The sequence below is a fragment of the Brienomyrus brachyistius genome, chromosome 1 (assembly GCF_023856365.1).
Source record: "Brienomyrus brachyistius isolate T26 chromosome 1, BBRACH_0.4, whole genome shotgun sequence".
NCBI lineage: Eukaryota > Metazoa > Chordata > Actinopteri > Osteoglossiformes > Mormyridae > Brienomyrus > Brienomyrus brachyistius.
The window spans coordinates 26,090,296-26,109,606 of record NC_064533.1 but is presented as its reverse complement, the minus strand read 5'-3'; the positions used below and the strand labels follow the sequence as shown (position 1 = coordinate 26,109,606).

The 19,311-nt window shown below is 44.4% G+C and overlaps 1 protein-coding gene and 1 long non-coding RNA gene across 2 annotated transcripts; one reads left to right on the top strand and one right to left on the bottom strand.

Moving 5' to 3' along the window:
• Window positions 1–7,944: 7,944 nt before the first annotated feature.
• LOC125705855 (uncharacterized) lies at window positions 7,945–8,872 on the bottom strand. Its single transcript, XR_007381717.1, has 2 exons — window positions 8,678–8,872; window positions 7,945–8,602 (listed from the first exon to the last, which is right to left on the bottom strand). It is a non-coding gene; the product is annotated as an uncharacterized LOC125705855 (long non-coding RNA).
• A 1,926-nt stretch (window positions 8,873–10,798) lies between these two features.
• LOC125749724 (protein NYNRIN-like) lies at window positions 10,799–18,994 on the top strand. The gene is made up of 6 exons (XM_049027190.1): window positions 10,799–10,933; window positions 11,108–11,230; window positions 13,474–13,542; window positions 13,694–13,838; window positions 14,478–17,086; window positions 17,964–18,994. The coding sequence occupies exons 1-6, from the start codon at window positions 10,799–10,801 to the stop codon at window positions 18,183–18,185; spliced, it is 3,303 nt and encodes a 1,100-aa protein (XP_048883147.1). The 3' UTR covers window positions 18,186–18,994.
• The last annotated feature ends 317 nt before the right edge of the window (window positions 18,995–19,311 follow it).

Sequence of the window (19,311 nt, the reverse complement as noted above, 5' to 3'; positions counted from 1 at the left end):
ATTGAGCAGTATTTGAGTAACAAAGAAAAATACCCTGGCACTGGATATACAGTAAATGCTCCAAGTATAATAAATAAAACATCTAATAAGGAACTTTGTTGCTTTAATACCTGATTATTCAGGACTTCATCAAATACAATATTATATGGTCCCCTTTGTTAAAAATTACAACATTGCTGGCATGTTAACCTAGGCTAGCCTGATTTTTCCATAACCAAAATTTAATTATGAGGACTAACAACATTACATTTGGCAGTGAAATTTGCACAACACAGGATATGGTGAAAACTGCAATGATCTACTAAATGAAAAATTGTGTTAAAAATTCAAAATTGCACATTCCTCATTTGATCATATACCTTTTCACACATACAGATGTGGCAATTTCAGGTCCAGAAATTAAAATCCAGACCAGGATTTTGTTTCAACCAACCTGTTGAGTGCTCTGCGACTATGACTCTTTATACACTGGTTGGTTGAAACAAACCTGGTCTGGATTTTTACTTTCTGGACCTGAAATTGCTACATCTGCACACATAACATTCTTTCTTGACATGCTAATCATGAGTCAACCGCCATCTGCTTTGTACACAAAGCCTTTGGTCTTTATAAATAAGGTCATTGCAGAATGTATAATATCATTATTATTATGCATCATCTTAATGAGCTAACAGATATGCTGAACCTATTTATGGGATGTTCTGGCATAACTGAATAAAAAGACCAAATGGTATTAAAGTATTTCTCAGTTTCTTAGGAAGTCAAAGAATGGACAAAGAACAACCAAGGATACGATACCATACAATGCCAGTCAAAATTTGGTCATACCTGCTATTAATGTATTTGGCTTTTTTTTTGCTGTTATTCACCCTTTAGTAAGACCTCAAGGCAATGAAGTAATACATGTCAGATGTTGCAATGATTTTGATTCAATGACAGAACTGCAGACTATACCCATTCTTTCAAACAGCTTCCAAATGTAGCCACCAGGAATGCTTCTCCAAGGGTCCTGAAGGAGCTTCCACAAGTTCTCGGCACAAGTTGGCTACATTGTGCTTACTCTTCAATACAACTCATCCCAAAACAGGTTTATAAGGTTTAGGTCGGGAGATCGTGGGGGGTCAGGTCATCTGTCCCTGCACGCCATATCTTTCCTTGTTCACAAGATGATACCTACAGTACTGCATAACCCAGAGCTGAGTTTATCCATCCATCCAACCATTTTCCAAACCGCTTATCCTACTGGGTCGCGGGGGGTCCGGAGCCTGTCCCGGAAGCAATGGGCACGAGGCAGGAAACAACCCAGGATGGGGGGCCAGCCCATCGCAGGGCACACTCACACACCATTCACGCACACATGCACACCTACGGGCAATTTAGCAACTCCAATTAGCCTCAGCATGTTTTTGGACTGTGGGGGGAAACCGGAGTACCCGGAGAAAACCCCACGACGACATGGGGAGAACATGCAAACTCCGCACACATGTGACCCAGGCGGAGACTTGAACCCGGGTCCCAGAGGTGTGAGGCAACAGTGCTAACCACTGCACCACCATGCCGCCCCCCAGAGCTGAGTTTATCTTTTTGGAAAAACAAATGATTTTCAGTAGGTGTGTCCAGATTTTTGACTGGTATTGTACAAACTTACCAAAAATGCAAATTAAACTGATTTTCCCCTTTCTTAAATACGCCTGTTTACTTTTTATAATAACCCAGAGCATCACCAAATTTTCTGAATTTCTTTGGGTTGCAGCAGCTGTTTATGAACTTGGGTACGAACCAACACAAAACACTTGTTGACAGCATCATTAATCATGGCATTTTCTCAAGGAGATCTGGCTAAGAGTACAGCTCATTTTTTTCTAACTTTTAGATGTTTCAAAAAGCAGTAAACATGATCATTTTCCAACAATGTGTTCTTCTCATCTATAATCCATAGCTACTGACAGTGGTCAGAGTACTGCACCGCATTGGTATGACATATCTAAATGGACTTCTCATCCATATTATGTAGATTAGGGCTTCATAATGTCAGTGCACATTCAGGGTTGGAAATGTCTTTGTGCAGATTTCCAGTTTCCTGTGGCAGTCCAAAGACATGCAGTTGGCCAAACTGACATCTCTAAATTGCACAAAGTGTGCATCTCCTGCGATGAACGGACATCCAGTCCAAGGTGCACCCCAGTCTTGTGCCCTATGCTGGATGGGACGGGCTCCACCACCCCCACCCCTGTACTAGTATGTGGATGAAAGATGGATGAATGGATTAAGTAGATGGTATTTATTTCATAAATGTTGTAATAATTGTCACATGTTTTATAAATATACTGCCATTTGTGGACAAGCCTGTCTATAAAGCAGAATGAAACAATTTTCCTGGGTAATATCAGTAAAAAGGGCAAGCAGAGTTGTGTTTGTTGCTAATCATTTATATGCCTTGAGAGCTATTCAGAGTCAGAAAGCAGCATTATTGTTTATATTGTTTGAACTGGGGGTGGATTGCAGCTCAGCAGATTTGAACTCCGTGTCTGTGAATGAAGGGTTACCGGTCAGGCCCTGAGTAAGGCAGCTTAACCCCCGGGAGCACTGCACGCTGGCTGACCTTGTGCTGTGACCCCCCCAGGCTTGCTCTCAGAATCAGAACCTTTATCGCTACACGACCGAGGCTGGAAGAAATTTTCGTTGTGACAGCTTGCTACTGATGAAGACATTATGATGATGGCCAACTCACAAATGGAGCATAAACAGACAGTGGATTGACACAAGACACAAGATACATAACAGAGAGGCGTAAATGCAGGGCGTGTGATACGTTCAGCAGTTTGTACAGTTTGTGTCTGTGAGTCTCATGGATTGCAAGATGGAATAAATGAAAAGACAACCTCCTCATGGATGAGTAAAGCATCATTAGCCCATCCACCCATTTTCTGTACCTGCATGTCCTACGCGAGGGTGCAGGGATCCACAGTAAAGGAACAACCAAGTACAGGGAACCATTGACACCTACAGGGAATTTGGCAACTCCATCTAACCTTAGCATTCTTTGGGATTGTGGATGGAAACCCGAGAATCCGAAGGAAAATGACACAGAGAGAACATGCGTGGGGTTTGCAGGGTTAAATAAGTCTAAGGCCACTGGGAGATATTTCTGTTACCGTTTGAGCACCTGTATTACCCATTCTTTTGATATTTTTGAGGACAAATAGAGCTGTGAGCATAAGGATGAGATAGGAGAATTGCTACCAATCCTAGTATGGAGGGACTCAAGTGTTAGCCGTACCGTTAACACGTTACACCTGTTTCTTACGTTACACCTGTTTCTCTTTCTGGCTTCTTATCAATGAAGTGGTTTTGATTTGTTGCACTAATATGACTAAGGGAATGGCACCCCCTTGAGTGCATTGATTATGAGGCAGAACATGCAAAAGCAAATGTTGATTTATCTTCTTTAAGTTGCACAGGGTACATAATTCTTATAGGTCTGTGTTAGCACCATTCTTGAGTCTTATGTTCAGTGTCCTGGTACTCACGTATCAGAAAATCATGTGGTCAGATGACAAAATTCCTGGTAAGATGAAATAGGATCCGGAGCCTTGGGTGATGAAGGCTCAAATTTGTGTGTGTTGGCAGGTCTGCAGTAAAAGCAGTGACCTGTAGAGAGAGGGAAGTTCTGCTATGTCTCCCATGAGAATCATAGGTCCTGCCTTCTGATTGCCAGTTAAGGGGGGAGGATCTTCCTTTCATTATATTTCAGTGTCATACTTGTTTATATATTATAAATCTTTATGCCACAGACTGTTTAGAAAGTAAAAATGATAGGGTCACATGGAACCATTTTAAGCAAGTCACGAAAAACTCAAAAATAAATCTCTCTAGTTTCCACCCGTTCTTCTTGTTCAGGACTGTTAGGATGGGGGAGGGTAACCCTTTTACCAAAATTCTTAAGTGTTTTTCAAATATTTCTCATAAGAAAACATCCGCAAGGGCCACAGATATAAAGAAATAGTTCCAAGATCCAAGTGCAACACAAACTGTAATGAGTGACCAATCTGACAAACAGGGATCAAAACATGAGCCAAGCTCAACAACCAATCCGGAGCCAATATATATATCAAGCTCCATTCCCAGTTAGACTAATCAAGGGATATGAAACAGGTGTAAATAATATTTAGGCCTGAAAGCTAATGTGACGATACATACTGGATCATTTGTGGGTTTGATACCGGCCCTACTTTTGTGTGAGGATTTTTTGTGGGTTTCCTCCAGGTCATCCTGTTTTAATGGTGTGCAAGGTGTGCCCTGTGATGGTGACATCTCCTTTTTGGAAAGGTTTAGTTTGACTGTCATCCTGCATTAGATAATTGTGAAGGATACCTGGAAATATAAAAAAGATAATTTATCCTTAATGGAAATATTATGCAATTGTTATGTTCTGATCCTTCCCTTCAAGGAAATATTATACAGTATATGAATAAAGGTACAGGCAGGCATTTTTATATTGTCTCTTGTTTGTACTCAGTTATATGCTGAAAAGGTACTTCATGATGTTGGTTTCTTCAAGCAGAAATCCATTTTCATGTAATCCATCTTTCTACAAACTTCCAGCTAGCATTCAATACTCTGACATTTTCATAACAGAAGGCTATTATAACCTGCAGCCAGAAACCTTGTTCAGTTTTACCCTGAATTTATATATGTAGCGTTTTGAATTATACATGAGGTTTTATAATTTCTTTCTGCTAATGGACACAATTCACCCTGTAACACACAGCAATCAGATGCTTTCAGAAATCTACCCGAGACTTATTGAAGAATAAAAGAGTCAATAAGTGTTTTTTAGAATTTTACGACAGAATAAAGGACATTTTCATTTTTAAATAGCACACTCTTAGCAAATAAACTATATACTGACAGAGTAATGGGATGCTATTAAATGAGTGGGGGATGACTGCCTCAGTGTTTTTTTTTCACTCAAAGTTTTAAAATCATTTCCTGTTTTTAATTAATAATTTCAGCCCAACAAAATCTTTGTGGCTAGAACAAATTAAAAGCTCTCTTCTAGTACAGTGCGATGCTTAATTAGTAACTAACCTACTGGTTTCACATCATGTTAAAATTAAAAAAATTAAAATTACAACATCCTGACTAATAAGCTTTTGGAAGATACAAAGTATTCTTTTTTTTGGATTCATGAGATAATTTGAATTATCTTCTTGTACCTGGCTTCTCTCCTTTTCTCTGCTAATTATTCATCAGGGATAGGGAGACAACTGCATCCATGTGAATATGCATTAAGCTTTGTGCTTGGCTCATAAAGTCTTATGTATTAGTTTGGGTGTAGAATGTAGTGTCCAGGCTCTGTTGCCAAATATTGCAGAAAGACCAATAATGTGTCCCTGCTCTGTGTGTGTGGAGGTTCGATATTCTCCCTCAGTTTCCTGGGTTTGCTACAGATACACAAAGTCCAAAAATAGGTAGATAGACAGACAGACAGACAGACAGACAGATAAACAGATAGAAAGACGGATGGACGGACAGATGAATGTATGACGTACTTTATAGATCCCAAGTGGGAAACCTGCCATCACAACAGTAGAGAGAAGACAAACTACATAAGCGCAAAGGCAACACAGGCGGGACAAAAAAAAACAAAACACAAATTGAGAGGTAAATAAAGAAAATCTAACAAAAGAATCTAAACAAAATCCCCAAAACAGCCTTCGGACTGAATTGTGGGGTGTGTCCCTACTGTCTACAAGGCTGCTGTTTACCAGCAAGCCCATGGATAAAGAGCTCAGGATGTACAGAGCGTTCAGAGGCTGACACATGGTCTTTCTGTGGTTGTTAATTCTGAGATTATAAAGCTTGGAAATACATGTCCCATAGTTAGGAGATAATTGCATTCATTCATTATGTTACATTCATTGGGCTGGGTAATAGACTCTCAGGGGATGTTTTTAATGAGTGGTCATTTTATCTGCTGCTAGTTGCCAATTTGTTGCAAATAAAGCCCTTTCTGTGTAATGAGGACTGTTGCCGTGCTGTTAAATAAACCTTCAATCTTTAAGCTGTTATTTGTTGTACAAGCGTTTTGCATTTGATTGTGGTCTCAGAAAATCTTTACAGTATATCTACTTATGACTGTGTGGATTCACAGATTAAGCCACTGTAATGGATCATGTTGCTAGTACACACCTTGTATAATTTGTTGCTTGAAACACAATAATTCTAATAATGATTATAAGCAGCTTCTTTGCGGTTTGGGACTGATTTTGGTGGATTGAGTTATTCAAGGTAACGTTTAAATTTCAAAACATCCAAGAATGTGATATATTTTCATCGAATTTTAAATTGTATTAATCAAGCAGTCCCCAGGTTATAAGTGAGATCATTATGTGTCTAAGTCAAATTTGTGTGTGTCGGAAAAATATATGATTTTGTTATTAACCATTTTTTAAATACAATAGGCTTTATGACGATCCATTCGGAAGTAGGAGTTGACCATAAGTCGGACATTCTTAACCAGAGGACTGCCTGTAGATACTTGAGAAAACTGAACGGATGAAAATGTGTACACAAGACTATTTCCCGTTGTGGAAGAAGGAAGAAGAACAGTAGAGAGTTGAATTATCACCAGCCTGGTTTCAGCTGGATCCACAGCTATGGATCACTCGTCTAGGTTTAAGTAATGTAGAACCTGCTGAGTGGATTCCACATGAAGACAAGATGATGGTTCTAATGGGCACCATGTTACAGTATGAACCAGACTTGGATCACTCTGCTACCTTTAAGTAGGGCTGCTTGGGTGGGATCCACAAGAAGGTCACAACCCCCTCCATGTTATGAACCAGAGGTGTCCCTCACTGGATCACTCTGCTTGTTTAAGTAGGGCTGCTTCGGTGGGATCCACAAGAAGAGAAGATGGTGGATTAAGTATGCCGCCCTCCCTCACTTTGACTCACTGTTTGTCTACTTGCGCTAGTATATATTTAATTCTGGGTGTTTCTTAAAATGTTGGGTTTGAGTTTTCAGCACCCTTTGGTTAACCCGATTTAATATTTGGTTTTTGTCTTAAAATAAAGCTCTTGTTAGAACACAGCTGTCCTGGGACTATGCCCCACCCATCTAGTTGCCTCTGCTCCGCAACAGGCCACACCTGTAGAGTGAAAAAAAAAAGTCTGCAAATGAAAGCCTCCTCAAACACGGGCACATCTCAGCGGTCTCTGTGCCCTTAATGTTATGCTCAGTTATGAGCCTCTATACAGTACATGCATATAACAGCAAAATATGGTTTTTACTTGCTATGAGGACTATAAAACCTCATAGCGAAAAGGAAAGGTCCCCTATACCGAAGGCCTGTCCATGTAACATCTTAACCTGAGCATAGATTTATGTGTGAATTATTACAAATGTGCTACCTTTGTCATTTTTTTTCTTACCTTATTGGTGTGGTTATACTGTGGGTTTTATATAGGTATTTGTACGTGACTAAGTGAAATAAACCATGTAAAGATGGAGTTCGTAGCACTGCTCACAGAAAGCAGATTCCTATAAGAACATGACTGATCGTTTCAAGTAAAGGAGACAATCATTATTCAAACGTTATTCATCCTTTCATTCATTCCAAAAAAACCGCTTGCAAGCTAAAAACGTGTATTGAAATAATTTATCAGTTTTATTTTATTACACCCAAATGTATAAATTGGGAATTATTTGGTAATTCAGCTTTTGTGAAAAGTCCTGGAATATCCCAGTTCCTACTGTTGCTGCTATTTTTGTGTTTGTGTGGCGTTACTGAGGGAGGAAGTAGCGAGGGAATACGGAAATGGACAAGCCGACTACGCCACTCTGGGAATTTCACCCAGAGAATTAGAATACCGGAGTTCAAAACCCACTCCAATATAAAAGGACACAGATTCGTGATCACCATAGGGGAGACGCGAAGACCATAAACACTCCCTTTATTAGGCTGCTGTTAACACTCCAAAATAAAAACACAAAGAAACCAAACAGCAGATTACTAAAACCAAAATCACAGCACAAATAATACAGATCAAATCATATTAAAAAACACTCCAATCACACAAGAGAAAACCCAAACCAGGCAGCTGTTATCGGGAGGGGAATGGGAGGCATACAGTCAGACAACACTCTAAGGGGTCCCGCAGTACATGACGCACGTACATCCACCCAAGGGGTGGGCTACAAGAAAGCAACGCGACCACGCAGCGCGGTATCGCCCGACACGGGTCCTCACCGCCCAGCACCAAGCCTTCCCAACGACACCCCCCCAATGTACATCCAATCAATAAAACATTAATACTTAAAACCCATTAAAACATGAAACAAAACATAAAACATCCGGGCAAAACAGCAGCACTTGTAGTGACTTAGTATCCCGTTGATGGTCTGGCTCACGTCGGTCCGGGACACTCCAAGTCGCGATCCACTACAAATACAAACACAGTATTAGGTATGCCCCTACTACCCAAACGTTGGTAAAAGGAGACGAGACATACCTGGCAGATTACACGCGGTAAAAGTTGGAAAGCCTTAAAAGCGGAAGCAACCGCAAGCTGCTAGATTTACTAAGCCCTTGCAACTGTAAGAAAGATACCAAAAGCACATTACAACCACCCATACAGCAAGCAAACGACCCCGTCCACTGATGCCATACCTGCAGCGTTGGATATAGCCACAACTTCCGGAAAAGGAGATACTGGCGCACGGAGAGTCACGTCACGCTTACAAATCAGTCACACACACGCAACCACAACCGGGTCCTATATACGCGTGCTGGCTGCAACAATTAAGCAATCAGGTTAATGAAATTACCATGCCCCAACCAGATCGCACCCTCCAGCTCCACCTCATTACATTTGCAAGGTAGTAGATACTAGAATCAGTCAGTTTCTTCCTTTTCTCCCTTGGAATTCACTACATTTTGCTGCGCTACTTTTTACAGAGTTACTAATTAATCAGTTTTATTTCCTTCTGCTTCTTTTGGTCAGTACAGTTCTGAAGTTGATATACAGTATATATATGTCATTTCCTTTGTATTTCAAATATAAATATCAGGAATGAAAACAATAAAGAACCTGCTACTTAGTTTGTAACTGTAAGCATGACAATGCTGGGATTCATTTTCACAGCTGTAGAAATCCAGATGTCCTTGTGCCTGAACTTAAAGCAAGTGACTGATGAAAACGGCAGTACAGTATTTTGAATGCCTGTTGGTCACAGTGAAGTACAGAGATATTAAACTGCATATTTAACCTACCTTAGGTTAGTATTTCAAAGATGACAGGTTAAAATGGCCCAACCTTTTGTTTTGCGATCTGCTGCATCTGACTTGTATGCTCTGCTGGTCCGTAAAAGATTGAGGAATATTCCAGCACTATTGCTCTTGGTGCCAGTGAAGCTTAAAACAGTTTCTCTGCTGTAAAGCTGTGCAGTGATGAGTATAGTTTATTATCAGTGTTGTTAGCTTGGCATATCATTTATGGAGAGTTATGACCCACAACTTCTTAAAATCCTTAGTGATTATTTATCTCAATTTGCGTTAATTAATATTAATGTGGTGTTCCTTATAGGCCAGGCTATTACTGAAATGGTGTTATATATGAACATTAAAAATAAAATGCATATACTTGCATTTAAGATATAATATATTTTTATCGGGGGCAGTTCTGGGGCTCCCCTAAACATGTTTGCTACTTAGGTCTGAAATAAATGCAATATTATTATTACTATTACTATTATTTACATTTTATATATGTGGGCTTAAATTTTGTGTACTGGGAACATGAAAAATACAAACGTAAGCACATATTCTTGTACTATGTGGTCGAAAAAGCAAAGTTACTGACTGAAAAAAATAATCAAGCTTGTGGAAGCAAGACGGTCTAAACAAGAAATCAGAGTGAGTTACATATTTTGTACTAACTGCAAAATGCGACTGCAAAGCTTTGCATGAAAAACTTGTCTTTTACTTAATGCTGGCAATCTAGTGTAAGTAATACTTGGAGGAGTTTAAAGTTAAATGCATCTGCCCCCCCCCCCCCCTAACAGATCATCTGGCCCCAGTCTGGCCCCCCAGAGTTGGAATGGTCTAGAACTTCCACTGCCGTTTATTTTCCATATGCAGAAGTACAGGTACATAGAAATTCTTTGAATTTCACATGTCCGACTCGGCTCTCTTACGAGACACACGTTTTTCCAGTGAGGGAGAAGCTGGGGATCGGTCTGCAGGGTGAGCTGTTTATCCAGCACCCAATTAGCAGATTTTGGTGTTAAACCCTGACACTTAAGGGTCCAACAGCAATATGATTAGTCTTTGGGGCACAGCATTCAAACTGGTGAACTTCTGGAAGCAACCACAGATGCCTAATACACTGAGGCACTGTCTGTTCCCTGCCAGAGACTTTTTCGATGGGGCAATGCTAAAGATCAAAATAGACTCTAGCTAGCAGATGACAGGTTAACTGAAAACAACTGAGATTTAGACGGATATAATTCAGGAGAAGAAGCGGCTGACTAGGTGAAGAAGTTCTCAGAGAACCTGAGGTATGATAAAATGAGTAGAGGTCTGTAAAATGTGAATCGGTCTTGCTGTTGTCTTAGTCGGACTGAACAATGGTTTGGGGTATTTATTCCATCCCTTGGGGTGGCAGACCTTCAGACAGAGGTGACTGCCCTGCAGACTGCAGTTGAAAAGGTGGCCAATCAAACGCTTGACACCGTGAAGGCCGTCTCGGGTGAATTGTCGGCGGTTAGGCAGGTAGCTCTGCAAAACCGCATGGCATTGGATCTCCTGTTGGCTGAGAAAGGTGGAGTTTGTGCTATTGTGGGAGGAGAATGTTGCACGTACATCCCTGATTCCACTCAGGCTGTGCAGGATCTAGAGGACGTGGTGCAAAAGCAGATGTCTGAGGTACACAAAGAGCATGGCCTGTTTGAGTACAGCTGGGACTACTGGTTCTCCTCACTGATCCCGGGTTTATCAGGGGTGTTTAGACCCTTAGTTTTTAGTGTAGTGTTACTGCTAGTAGTGTTGCTGCTAATCTTTTTGCTGTTTAGGTGTTGTTCTAGTATTCTGTCTTCCCAGGCAAATTCTGTTATGCTCCTACGGGCTCCCCCTCTTCCCTACGCGGATGATCCTCTTCTTCCCGCCTGGCTCTACGACCCTCAGCCCCAGGTTGTCGTCCATGCGACCGGCAACGCCGACACCGTTGGTGACTCCTGTTCCATCCAGCCGCCACCGGCCCGCTTCGACCCGCTGCGCAATGGTCCGGCGTTTTACTACACTGCGGACTCTGATTGTTTGTGAACTATGCGGATTTCGCATGTTCAAAAGGGGGGAATGTGGAATTAAAATTGGACATCGGTAGGCCCGGGAGGTTGGCATATTGGGACTGTGTGTGTCTTTAGGCCTTAGGCAAGAAGAGATTGTTTTGAATACTGTGTGACCTCGCTTCGAGATAGCTGCCTGCAGTAAGTTCCGCAGACCCTGAGGAAAGCTCGGGCCTTGGAGAGGCAGACAGCGGAACTAAGGGGGGGGAGAAACCACCTGCAGGGAGAGATTCGAAGCTGCCCCAACTGGTGCACAGCGAGTTATAGCTTTATAGAATAGTTGTGGCAAACAATATATAGCAAGCTATGCGGTAGTGCAAATGTATAAGTAATTGTTAATCATACAAATCATATGTTAACCATGTATTGGCAGTGATTCAATGACAATACGTCAATACGTTAATCATTAATCAAAGGACAACTGAGTATTTACAGTTCTTTGTTTGTTCCAGACGATGGGGTCCTGCGATAGAAGTAGGTAAGGCGTAGAGCCTGATGGGACCAGATCCAGATGAGATTGAGGATTGGCCCAGTCCCTCGTCAAGGAACAACGGAGATCACGCTGTCCCAGAGCTGAACATTCCTGAGACTGATTTGGCCGGACCTGTGTTGGTGAGGTAAAGACTTCTCTGTTTATTCATTTTTGCTGCTGCTTTGCTTGATGCTGAAGGTTATGTTGTGATAGTGTGTGAGTGTGTGAGAGTCCGCCGTGACTGTGGGATCCAAGCACGGGGAAGCGCTGAACGCGGACGGAAGGGCCGTGGAGGGAGCGCTCATCCACCTGTAATAGGGAAAAGGTGCGGTCCAAGGGGAAACCTGAGTGACCTATTACGTGGGTTAGGTGGATGCACGAGACCTTGGGAAAGTCCGTGATTTTGAGTGGCGCCACTGTGTATTTGTGTGACGGGGCACAAGACGGCAGGGAAGCCGTCAGACAGCAGGGAAGCTGTCACCCGCGGAGGGCCAGACACGACAGTGAAGGCTTGGTGCATCAGGGGCAGAGGACAGGGCGGTGTGTGTACTGCGTGGCGTGGCATTGTATGGCGGAGGCTGGACAGTGAATGCATTGCATGCAGTAGCCCAGCACTGCGTAACAGGCCAAAGACGGGTAAGATTCCTGTGTGTGGACAGGGACAACCTAAGACAGGCGCTGTCGTAGACCCCTGACTCCAGGCTGAGGGACTGTTCGGGGTTTGGTCCACTCTCGGTCCCACGGGAGTATAAAGGGTGTATGATTTTGGAGAATGTGTATGTGGTAAAGGGTGTGCAGTACCCTCCCAGGTGCAGTATCCTCATTGAGATAAATTGATACATGGAATTTTGCTCCACACTGACGCATGCAGGTGTCAAAAGTAAAGAAAGAATTGTGTTTTTAGAACATCTAATGTTTAGAATTACACTTGGTTCTTTTAGGGTTTCGTCACCCAGTAACAAGTTGTCTTGTTTAGTTTAGTGGTCACCCAGTAGCTGCGTGCTTTGTACAGACGGCAGCTACCTTGCAAACATTCGCACTCCCCTGAAAGGGACTCAGAGATCGAGAGGGAGATAATGAGGGAATGTAAAAAAAAAAAAAAAAAAAAAAAAAAAAAGGGGGGGGGATAAGGGAAAACCATCCCCAAGGCAAATGATGGAACGGGTGGCCTGAGACTAAAGAAGGCTTGTAAAAATTGGAATCTTCAGACTGGGGGTAGATGACCAAAGGAGGGCACTCTAAACATATTGGAGATAGAATGTTGTGAAACGTTATTCGAAAGGAGAGGGAATGTTTGTTGTAGTATGGGACTGTACAAGCCAGAATATTATTTTCGGTGGAAGTCTGTGGCCTTGATGAGGATTGATGATTGATAAGGAAAGTCGTGTAATGGTTAGCAGAGAGGAAAGGGGGGCCGATCCGACTGCTGCTGTTTCTCCACCTGTGGCTGATGCTGATGCTGAGAAGAGGAAAAAGCCTAATGCAGATCTCCTGTATCCGGTCCTGCCTGAAGTGTCCCCTCTTCCATCGCTGCCACCTGCACCTTGCCCTCCTGTCCAGGTCCCTCCTCCTCCAGGAAGAGGTGAGCACTCTGCCCCTGCTGCAGAAGGGGGGCAGTGGGTCTGATGCCATATCCTTCTGTAAAGCAGGAAGAGTCTTCCCATGATGAGGAGGATGAGGACAATGACCAAGAGAATGATGATGAGGAAGAAGAACATGTACCCAAAGGCCGGGACAGAGGCTTTGGGACTGTTCTGCTCATTGGAGAAAGAAAACTTCGCGGCCTGGTGGCTAGCAGATGACACAATTCTGAGAGATCGTATCCCTGAAGGTCAAGAACAGCCTAAAAGATTGCATTGCACTGCTCAGCCTCCTGAAACGGGAGGGGCTGAGTGGATAAAGGATTTCGAAGCTGCAGGAAAACTGGGAGAGACTGTTGTGCTTGATTACCTCTATGTGGCAGAAGACATGCATGCCGTTTGTCAGCCCGGCCAGGAGAAGTGGTATGTGGGAGGTTCGGTCCCCCATATATCATATGGGGAAAAGGGGTCATTAGAATAGAAGGACTTAGGACCCTGAGTCGCAGAATGTGAGAGAAGGACCGTGTAAGTGTATTTATAGGATGGAAGGTGGATGTGTGGAGATGGACAGGTGCAAAGGTACAAAATAGATCAGTGTGTAGAGGTACAGAGAAAGGGGGTTGCAGAAGAAAGTAAGGAGAAAAGTGTTGATCCACTGCCAGACTGGTTAGGGGAAGTACCTGATTGCTTGTGGGCAAAAGGGAAAAATGATTTTGGCAGAGTGGTGTCAGCTGAGCCTTTGGTGGTCCACCCCAAGTCTGACTTTCGGCCTCACAAGGCCCAGTATCCCTTATCTAGAGAAGCAGAGGAGGGAGTGAGAGAAGTACATGCAGATCTGGTGAAAAGGGGGGCTATTAAGGAAATAGCCTATTCTCCAGTCAATTCACCTATTTTACCTGTGAAAAAGGCAAATGGAGCTGGGAGGTTTGTGCAAGATCTGAGGGGTGTTAATGCAGCCATACACCCCAGGGCTCCTATCGTACCCAATCCAGTCACGATCCTGGCTTCCATACCAGCGGAGGCTAAATGGTTCTCTGTCATTGATTTGGCTAATGCTTTCTTTTCTATCCCAGTAGATCCAGATTCCCAGTACTGGTTCGCCTTCACCTTTCTGGGGAAGAGGTGGACCTGGACAGTGATGCCCCAGGGCTACACAGAGTCACCTAGCGTGTATGGACAGGAGCTGGCAAAAAATTTGGAGGGGTTTACTGCACCTGGGGGTAGCACACTGGTACAGTATGTGGATGATTTGTTGCTTTGCTCTCACACTCGCGAGTCCTGTAAACAGGACACCAGAGCTCTGTTAGACTTCCTGGCTGAAAATGGGCACAAAGCCTCCAAAGAAAAGCTGCAGCTGGTGTCACAAAGGGTTAAATACCTTGGACATGTGTTGACAAGTGAGGGAAGGTCATTAGGACCAGATCGAGTGGCCTCCATACAGGAGATGCCCAAACCAGAAACTAAACAGCAATTGCTTTCAGTCCTTGGCATGATTGGCTATTGCAGGCCTTGGATTCAGGACTATGCACAGAGATCACAGCCCTTGATTGACTTGACAATTGGGCTAGGACTGACAGACAGACTGACGTGGACGTCCGAAGCTGAAGACGGCCTGATTGATTTAAAACAAGCGTTAATGTCAGCTCCAGCTTTGGGGGTGCCTGACTATAGAAAGCCATTTGTGCAGTATGTAGATGAGAAAAAAGGGTTCATGACTTCAGTTCTGATTCAGTATCATGGGGAAAGGGGCAAACCGGTTGCATACTACTCAAAGCGTTTGGACTCGGTGGCTCGAGCATTGCCCCTTTGTCTTCGAGCGGTAGCTGCGGCCGCAGAGGCAGTGATGGCAAGCGCAGATCTAGTCCAGTTACATCCACTGAAACTTCGAGTTCCCCATGCAGTGCACGCAATCCTGACACAGGTCAGGACATGTCATTTGACGCCTGCGCGATCGGTGCATTATCAGAATGTTTTGTTAACACTGGCAAATGTGACTGTGGAAAGATGCTCTGCTTTGAATCCGGCGACCCTCCTTCCCACGGAGGCGGACGGAGAACCGCATGATTGTTTGCAGGCCATCGACTGTGTGTGCAGGCCTAGGCCGGATCTGACCGACATCCCACTGGAAGGAGGCGACATCCTGTTTGTCGATGGGAGTTCTTTGAGGCTGGAGGACGGATCTCCAGCGACCTCCTATGCCGTGGTGATGCAAGACGGATTACTTGTGGACGGAGGGCCTCTGCCCAGACATTGGTCCGCACAAGCGGCTGAGCTGTTTGCACTGCGACAGGCCTGCAAATTGGCTGAGGGACAAAAAGTCACTATCTACACAGACTCAAGATATGCCTTCGGGGTGTGTCATGATCATGGTGCATTGTGGAAGCAGAGAGGTTTTCGCACCAGCACTGGAAAACCCATTCAGCATCATGAGTTAGTGGAACAATTACTGGACGCTCTCATGCTACCTAAACAGGTGGCAATAGTGAAGTGCCAGGCCCACACTAAGCGGACTGATGAAATCAGTCAGGGAAATGACCTCGCAGACCAGTGGGCTAAAAGTTTAGCCAAGAACTCCACTGGGTTTGGGAATAAGGTTTTACTGGCAAAGAATGTCGATAAACCAGGCGCTGAAAATGACCTTGTTTTGATTCAAACAGGTGCAACGGAGGCTGAGCTCCACGGCTGGAAACGGAGCGGGGCATGGAGTGATAGAGAAGGCGTGTGGCGACATTCTGGGACTAACAAACCTTATCTCCCTAGATCTGCGTATCCAGGGATGGCCAAAGCCGTTCATGGCCTGGATCATGTGTCTCGGGACGGGATGGTGGCAGCTGTGACTCGGGTGTGGCATGCCCCTGGGTTTGCCACAGCTGCTGCCCAATTCTGCGGGAAGTGTATGGTGTGCATGAAATTCAATGTGGGAAAGGGCATCCCAACCGGCCCTGCAGTGACCCTGAGTCCCCAAAGCCCATTCGATCACCTGCAGATGGATTTCATTGAGCTAACGCCATGCAGGGGATATAAGTATTGCTTGGTGATTGTAGATCTGTTTTCCAGATGGGTGGAGGCATTTCCTTGCCGTCGCCCTGATGCTCTGAGTGTGGCTAAATGTCTGTTAAAGGAGGTGATTCCACGATGGGGCATTCCATCTAAAATCACCACAGACAACGGTCCTGCATTCATCGCCGAGATCCTGGCTAAATTGTCCCATTGGATGCAAATTGATTTGAAGCATTATTGTGCATATCACCCCTCGAGTGGGGGGATAGTGGAGAGAGCAAATCAGACACTTAAACTGAAATTGGCGAAAATTTCAGAGACGACGGGCCTGCCCTGGGTGGATGCCCTGCCCCTGGCTTTGTTATTCATGCGAGCAAGGACACACTGCCAAACAGGATTGGCTCCTTTCGAAGTGTTGACGGGAAGGCCGATGCGTGTTTTGTCTCCCTCGCGATATGTCACACTGGAGACCGTGGAAGGGGATTTGCTGACTTATCTTACAGGTTTGCGGCAGGCGATAGGTGCAGCCTGGGACCAGGTTCATGCCAATTGGAGGAATCCAGAGGGAGAGCTGCCACGAGCTGTGACACCGCTCGAGCCAGGGAGCTGGGTGTTGGTTCGCGACCTGAGGAGGAAAAGATGGAACACGCCGAGATGGAGGGGACCCCACCAGGTCTTGATGGTGACCCCTCACGCCGTGAAAGTGGAGGGAATCGACGCCTGGATCCATCAAGTCCACTGCAGACGTGTGCCCAACCCTGGTGGTTCTTTCGAGACTGGCCCCTGAAAGGGCCACAACTGTGTTGTCTTGCCCTGATAGCCATTTTTATTGTCACAGTTACATTTGGGATTGATGGCATATTGTGGTGGAGAACTGCTTATTCCGGTTGTGTCACCCGCTGTACTCCAACAGAGCCGAGCCCACGACAGGTTTTGAACCGAGGGAAAAGGGAGGTGATGAATGCCAATGCCGATGCTAATGCTGTGGAGCTTTTGGCCCGAGCTGTGACTGCTGAGCTGAGGCGCAGATGTCGTTAGCTGTGCGGGCATATACACGCAGCAGACGGTCTCTTAGTCGGACTGAACAATGGTTTGGGGTATTTATTCCATCCCTTGGGGTGGCAGACCTTCAGACAGAGGTGACTGCCCTGCAGACTGCAGTTGAAAAGGTGGCCAATCAAACGCTTGACACCGTGAAGGCCGTCTCGGGTGAATTGTCGGCGGTTAGGCAGGTAGCTCTGCAAAACCGCATGGCATTGGATCTCCTGTTGGCTGAGAAAGGTGGAGTTTGTGCTATTGTGGGAGGAGAATGTTGCACGTACATCCCTGATTCCACTCAGGCTGTGCAGGATCTAGAGGACGTGGTGCAAAAGCAGATGTCTGAGGTACACAAAGAGCATGGCCTGTTTGAGTACAGCTGGGACTACTGGTTCTCCTCACTGATCCCGGGTTTATCAGGGGTGTTTAGACCCTTAGTTTTTAGTGTAGTGTTACTGCTAGTAGTGTTGCTGCTAATCTTTTTGCTGTTTAGGTGTTGTTCTAGTATTCTGTCTTCCCAGGCAAATTCTGTTATGCTCCTACGGGCTCCCCCTCTTCCCTACGCGGATGATCCTCTTCTTCCCGCCTGGCTCTACGACCCTCAGCCCCAGGTTGTCGTCCATGCGACCGGCAACGCCGACACCGTTGGTGACTCCTGTTCCATCCAGCCGCCACCGGCCCGCTTCGACCCGCTGCGCAATGGTCCGGCGTTTTACTACACTGCGGACTCTGATTGTTTGTGAACTATGCGGATTTCGCATGTTCAAAAGGGGGGAATGTGGAATTAAAATTGGACATCGGTAGGCCCGGGAGGTTGGCATATTGGGACTGTGTGTGTCTTTAGGCCTTAGGCAAGAAGAGATTGTTTTGAATACTGTGTGACCTCGCTTCGAGATAGCTGCCTGCAGTAAGTTCCGCAGACCCTGAGGAAAGCTCGGGCCTTGGAGAGGCAGACAGCGGAACTAAGGGGGGGGAGAAACCACCTGCAGGGAGAGATTCGAAGCTGCCCCAACTGGTGCACAGCGAGTTATAGCTTTATAGAATAGTTGTGGCAAACAATATATAGCAAGCTATGCGGTAGTGCAAATGTATAAGTAATTGTTAATCATACAAATCATATGTTAACCATGTATTGGCAGTGATTCAATGACAATACGTCAATACGTTAATCATTAATCAAAGGACAACTGAGTATTTACAGTGATTCAATGTCATGTAATCAATATCTATATTCATATCTCCAGTAGGAGCCTAGCAGTCGAGACATGTTCTGGTAGACTGAGTAGAATGGGTGGACTTTACCTTGCCACCAAGGTGAACCAATAGAATTCGAAAATTGTGTTTGTTATACGTTTAAGCTTGGTTCATTGGTGTGTTGTGACCAATCAGGATTTAGACACCCTTACTGTGAAGTGGGAGTTATGGTATATCAACTGGTTGCTCGGAGAGCTAAAAGAGATTTGGTACCGAATGCCAGAGTGTGATGAGAGCGCTTTGCTGAGTTGCTAGAATAAAAGAGATTTCCTTTACCTCATCAAACTGAGAGGTCCGACTTTTATTCTAAGTGTTATATTTTAAAATTTTCTACCACACTAGCGATCATGTTTTTATCCAGCAGACAAAGAAGAGGAAAGGCTCATTAAAATGTTTGTTCATCCCTCAAAGGAACTGGCATGCTGAAACTACATTAGGCATGCATTACGATCAGTCAAGTGATGGATGTAAATTTTATCAATTTAGTCTTGATCAGTCAATTTGAAAGCTATATTTTGTAGAGGACAAACCTGTATGTGCATGTATTTTACCAATGCATGTGGTAAAAATCACATTTTAATAGTGTTGACCCCTGGTTTGTAGATAAAGTGCTTC